Source organism: Myodes glareolus, chromosome 25 (assembly GCF_982192425.1).
Source record: "Myodes glareolus chromosome 25, mMyoGla1.1, whole genome shotgun sequence".
NCBI classification, from domain to species: domain Eukaryota; kingdom Metazoa; phylum Chordata; class Mammalia; order Rodentia; family Cricetidae; genus Myodes; species Myodes glareolus.
Genome location: NC_142050.1, coordinates 39,634,757 through 39,640,905, shown reverse-complemented (window position 1 = coordinate 39,640,905; position 6,149 = coordinate 39,634,757). Strand labels below are relative to the sequence as shown.

At 39.2% G+C, this 6,149-nt stretch overlaps 1 protein-coding gene across 1 annotated transcript; it reads right to left on the bottom strand.

Moving 5' to 3' along the window:
• Positions 1 to 289: 289 nt before the first annotated feature.
• LOC146889621 (trypsin-4-like) lies at positions 290 to 4,536 on the bottom strand. Its single transcript, XM_087901878.1, has 5 exons — positions 4,379 to 4,536; positions 3,187 to 3,346; positions 1,278 to 1,531; positions 759 to 895; positions 290 to 488 (listed from the first exon to the last, which is right to left on the bottom strand). Exons 1-5 carry the CDS (start codon positions 4,455 to 4,457, stop codon positions 339 to 341), a joined length of 780 nt encoding a protein of 259 aa, XP_087758004.1. The 5' UTR covers positions 4,458 to 4,536; the 3' UTR covers positions 290 to 338.
• Positions 4,537 to 6,149: the final 1,613 nt, after the last annotated feature.

The following is a 6,149-nucleotide window of genomic DNA, read 5'->3' as shown; positions in this document are numbered from 1 at the left end:
AGTTCATGAAAGTGTTCATTTAAAAATCACACAAAAATGTAAAAGAAAATGATCACTTTTTATCAACTACATTCTGATAGATGATTTTCTAGAAAAAAACCAAAGCCACTGCTTCTTCTACCGTTTAATGTTAGTTTTTTTTTCAACTGCAGTTGACCTACTATTCCACAAAACATGTTTGGAGGTGTAGAATGCTTTTCATATCTCAAGGATAGATAAAGATAACTTCAAATTGATGTGAATTTTTTATAGAAAAGAGTATAAAGAGATCAACCCAAGACACAGAAAGTTAGGAGTTCAGTTTATTGAAATAGTGATTTCAGGAGGATGAAGGATTCTTAGTTGGCAGCAATGGTATTCTGAATCCAGTTAACATAGTTGCAGACCTTGGTGTACACACCAGGGAGATTCTTCTGGGCACAGCCATAGCCCCAGGAGACAATGCCCTGGAGCTGTCCATTGCAGACCACAGGGCCACCAGAGTCACCCTAGGATAGAGGAATAAAGTGTTTAACAAAGGGGCATGTGAAAAAAAAAAGACCACATTCACTCTGACCTGAAGATACAATTCTAGCCTCCCTGGGTCTGCATTTTTTATTCAAGCCCCTATTCTTGTTAATCTGGTGAAATGACATCTGAAATAGATCTGTTCCTTTTTTCATGGAACCACGAGAGGAAACTTCCTGACCCACACACTAGGCCAATCCACTCCCACTTCTGAGAAAACAAGATATTTATATGAGAAGAAAGTCAATTACCTGGCAGGAATCTTTGCCTCCCTCCAGGTAGCCAACACAAATCATGTTACTGGTTATCTCTCCAGGGTAGGCAGATTGACAGGCAGACTGAGTCAGAATTGGGGCCTTCAGGCACTGGAGCAGGTCTGGGTTGTTCACTTTGAAGAAAGGAGAAGAAAGAATGTGATAGAGACCAGGCTAGGGATCAATATTTCAGTATTGTCCAGTATGTGACCCCTGAAGCTGCCACTGAAGAGGCACTAGAGTCACCCTGGGATAGACTAGTATAGAGGATTTCTGTGGTTTTCTTCAAGATATTAAGAATAGTCATTATTGATGTCTTTTTGGATCTGATGATAGTACATTCTGCCATTCTCCTGTTTACGTTCTGGAACAAGATCATTCTGTAGGTCAATACCTCTTGTGATCATTTTAGAACCTTGTGTTTACTGGGTACTTCAGTGTTTTTATGGCCTAGAAGCCAATCATTTATGTGTAGAATCTGGCTTCGTTCTCAAAAGATGTGGATGAAGTACTCACCACCAGAGCTCAAGGTGTTGCCCCAGCCAGAGATGAGGCACTGAGTGCCAGCAGCTGCACAGGAGGTGGGCAGAGCTACAGTGGCCACTTTGGCATTAAGGGTCACAGGGGAAGCAAGCTTGATCAGCATGATGTCATTGTTCAGGGTTGATGAACTGAAGCTGGGATGCTTGATGATCTTGGAGGCAGTGACATACTGCTCAGTGCCTTCCGCGACATTGATGTTGTGTTCTCCCAGTCTCACTTGGATGCGGCTGTTGGAAAGAAAAGACATGGCAGAAAATTCCTATCCATTACCTCAGATACTCGGGGTCATGTAATTGTTTTAGCTGGATATATCTAAAGATGGGATGAGGCCTGGTTTAACGCTACAAAAGTAGCCGATGTGTGATGTGGAAGTACCAGCTTGAAACCCAAATTCCTCTCTATTCTAGGATAAGTAATATAAGCAGATGGTGACTGCTCACCAACCTACTCTTCCCCAACAGATGCACACCATCCAATAAAATGGTCTAATGCTTGGCAGCGGATACACACATGCGTATAGTCCCTCACTCAGGGGCAGAGGCAGGAAGATCTCTGAGGCCAAAGCCAGCCTGGGCTACAAAGTGAGGTCTAGGACAGTCAGAGCTACACAGAGAAGCCCTATCTCAATAAAAACAAACAAACAAACAAACAAACAAAAAGAATAACTTGAACCATGCAACCATGGCACCACTAAAATTGTTTTGAATTTTAGCAATCTGGATTTATTTCTCTACTTTGTGAATTAGATTCTCGATGATCCAGATTCATGATCAGATGAGAAAACCTCTTGTAATGAAATTGACTCCTGTTTTTCTCTATATAATCAAATGAATTGAAATAGGCAGTTTGACTTCATGGCCTTAGCTTCACTGTGTCTTCTCAGCATGCCCTTGGTGTAAGGAGGCCAAGGGGACAAGTATGACATTAGAATTCCTGATATTACTTTTCTATTTCTACAGGTGACACCATTTCCCAAGTCTATCACCCCCAATCATGGCTTCATTCTCTCCCATTAATAAAATGCAGATATTGTCCCATATTTTTACAAACCTCCAATTACCCTTTTACAATCCTGGGACTTAAAAACCAATACTGTATTGCTGAGGGATAATAGTCTTGTACTCTGTAAAGGTTTGTCACTTGTACTGGTGTAATAAAATGTTGATTGGCCAGTAGCCAGGCAGGAAGTATAGATGGGGTGACTAGAACAGGAGAATTCTGGGAAGAGGAACGTCTCAGTCAGCGGCTGTTACCCAGACACAGAGGAAGCAAGAAGAGAATGCCTCACTGATAAAAGGTACCAAGTCACGTGGCTAACACAGACAAGATTTATGGGTTAAAATAAGTATACAATTTAGTTAATTAGAAAGCCTGAGCTACTAGCCCAAACAATTTATAATTGATGTAGATATCTTTATGTTTCTTTGAGACTGAACAGCTGCAGGACCAGGCATGACAAAAAGCTCTGTCAATACTACATGTTGCTGAGCAACATGATTTATAGAAATTATGAAATCATAAAGACTACATATGAAAACATTTAAAGACAAAAATTGTAGAAGTATCACAGAAATGTGGTTGATTTTGACATCTAAATTTTATAGCTAAAGTAATATTTTTTATGTTCTCCCAAGGAACTTCTGTCCTTGTCTCATATGATAATGAATATATTAAATAGTCTTTAAATTCCAAAAAGGCTTACAGATACTCTAGAAAATTCTGTTTGTCTCCCTGCTGCTATGTACTTATCTCCCAGTGTAATGATGTGAAAGTCTTTTTGTGAGCTTGTGTTGATTCTTAAACACCTCAATTGATGCCTGACCTAATCCCATTCCCTTGAAAATGTCACATATGTTCTGGAAAGACAGAGCCCATCACTTACCTCTTGTAGCAATGAGCTGCAGACACCACCCATTGGCTATTGATGAGGGAACCTCCACAAAAGTGGTAGCCAGAGTTCAGAGACACCTGGTAGGGGACAGAATTCGCCTGGCAGGTATATCCTCCAACGATCTTATCATCGTCGTCGACAGGGAAAGCAACTTGAGTAGAAAAGAAGACAGCAGACAATTTATCAAGATACTGGAAATTGCAGTCCTCAGTTCTGTGTCAACCTTAAGCTAATAAGGAATCCTTATTTATTACAGTAACTAAAGGCAAACAGACAACAATAGGCCTATGGTATCTTCTGAGATGCCATAGAAAACAGAGTGCTGCTCATAATACAATATAAAGATTCTCTGTAAGTAACAGTGTTCTGATGGGCTACAAGGGACAGGGAAAGGTATGCCCTCCGAATGCAAGAATGGGGCACAGGCATTGCTGTCTGATCCACTACTTGATTTGATCTCATTTTCATAATTCATTGACACTCTTTTGTCTAACAGAATTTAAGGGAATTAAAATATTTGAAACTATCTTGGAAATTATCCTGGTTATGTAAACGACAATATGCCAAAAGGTTTTTATAGCTCAGCCTATGTATTAAGGTCTTATGTAGGATACAGGGATAGAATGGTATTGACCAACATCATTGATTTTTAACCTTGGTTGCATGTTTATAAGTTTTAATAAAATTTCAGCATCAAAATACCAATATATAATAGAAATTATAAAATATATTAAATTCCAAAGTTTTACACATATTACAACACACACACACACACACACACACATATATATATATATATATATACAGAAATGTCTATTCTATTACAAAGTGACTCCGCCAGACAAAAAAGTCCCCAGTATAATGAGGTTTTCAATTTTCAAATTTAGAGTATTTATCTGTAAAATTATTCGTGGCTGAGCTATCCCCAAACTGCTCATATAGCTCATTTCATGGAACCTCCAAATGCCTTTCATTTCTAGGTTTTCGTACCACATAATAAACAACAGTACGGGGCATAAGAAAGATGAAGCTTACAGAGAAATCAGAAAATACAGATGCAGAGCTGCTGTAGGAAGACAGGGGGCATTAGAATACAGATAAAAGAAAACAGCATCTGTATCAGTGAGGTTCATGGCCTCTAGGAGAAGGAAGAGTAGGACCTGGGTTAAGGCATGGAACTCACCAGCAGCTCCCACAAGGGCCAGGAAGAGGAGTGCACTCATCTTGGCAGAAGGTAGTGAGTGCTTGGGGAGAGCCTGCATTTATACTCTGCAGGAGGGAGAAGGAGGCACAGAGGGGAGGTGCCCCACTGCTCCTACCCACGCACACCTGTGGGTTTCCCTTCCTAGGTCATGCATTATCTCTGCTTTATTTGTCCATTCTGTGGGTAGGTGAGGAACATGTGATAAGGAAACTTTTCTTCTTGGTGTGGAGAACAGCTGATTCTTGAAAGGAAGCCAGGATGCAAAAACAGTAGAGCTATAGATTATCTACTTAGTCTTATAGAAAGACATTAGATGGTAGAGCACAATCATGGTCCTTAGACATAGCCAGACATCAAATAAACCTAATTTCAGGAAGAGCTGGTATTGGTAGTTAAGTGGATATTCAGAGGTCTAGAACCCTCTGAGAATAATTACATTGTTTCTGTATCTGATAACTATGAGCTGAAGATTCTTATCTCTAGAATAATCTATCATATTGAAAGGTCATATTCAAGGGCTTTTGTAATAAGAATTAGAGAATGAATTCATGAAAAATGGATGAATGGACTTGCTCAAAACTGGTGGCTTTCATCTGCCTATCCTCTGTAGCAAGGCCCATACTTAGCAAGTGATTTGAAACATGGGGGACAAAGTGAGAGTAGGAGCTTCCTCAGTGTGTCCCAAAGATAGAACAATACCACTTTCTCCTTTCCTCTGTGTCATGACCTTTGACTCTCAGTGTTTATGCTTTTATGGATCCAGTTTCAGCATCTTCATGCTTGTATTAGCAGTCTGCATAAAAATTAATACTTCCCTGTCATCTAGAAGTAGGCAGTTTGAAACAGAAATCCATTCTTCAAATGAGATATGAGAAAGACCTTCAACAATAGTCAGTCTGACATCTGTTCAAAATAAATTTTCATCTAGAAGAACCATGAGTTCTAAAAAAAAAGAAGAAGAAGAAAAAACACAGTTCCAGTCTTGAAATCTATTAAGAAATAACCTGCCAGAAAAAAGTACATTGAAAAATGGTGTGTGAGATTGTATCTACTTTATACAACTTGAGGAACCCTGTTGTAGGATCTATTTACTTTCTAATTAGTCTGATATTGGTATTGTGGAGGGACAAGAACAAGCAAATTTCATGACTGAATTCTCTAAATTTAAGATAAAACATTCAAGAGGTGCTTAAAAGAGTGGAAAAAATCTGAATTCAGAATTGTGATTGGTTTTGATGTACTGGGCATGCAGGATGTTGTAAGAAATGGATACCAGCATGCACTGCAGCAAACACCCTTGAGAGGCCTGTTAAATATCTCTGTACCCACTCCTGCCATGACTAGCTAGCTGCGCAATGGAATTAGTAATTTGAGCTCTTACCTTTATACTCTAAATGTTAGAAAACTGTTTGTGGGAATCATGCCTGAGTAGAATACTATTTTATTTCTAAAATACGTCATGGATTTTCAAGACGTTTCACACAAGAGACATGCTCTACATTTCCCTTGCATGGAGCCTCATTTCTTTTAAAAAACTCTTTTATGGTGAAGTACGAAGAAAGCATTATTCTAATTAATAAGGACGGTACATTGACTCAGATGGATTTATTTTTGTTTATGCAAGAAACTCTCTAAAATTGGCATAAAGTCTCAAGGCTTCAGAAAGATATGGAAACTCATGTGAAGTATCAAACTGGTCACAGGTGGCATGCGAACAGGTACTGCCAAAAAGCCAATGGTCCTTAGGAAA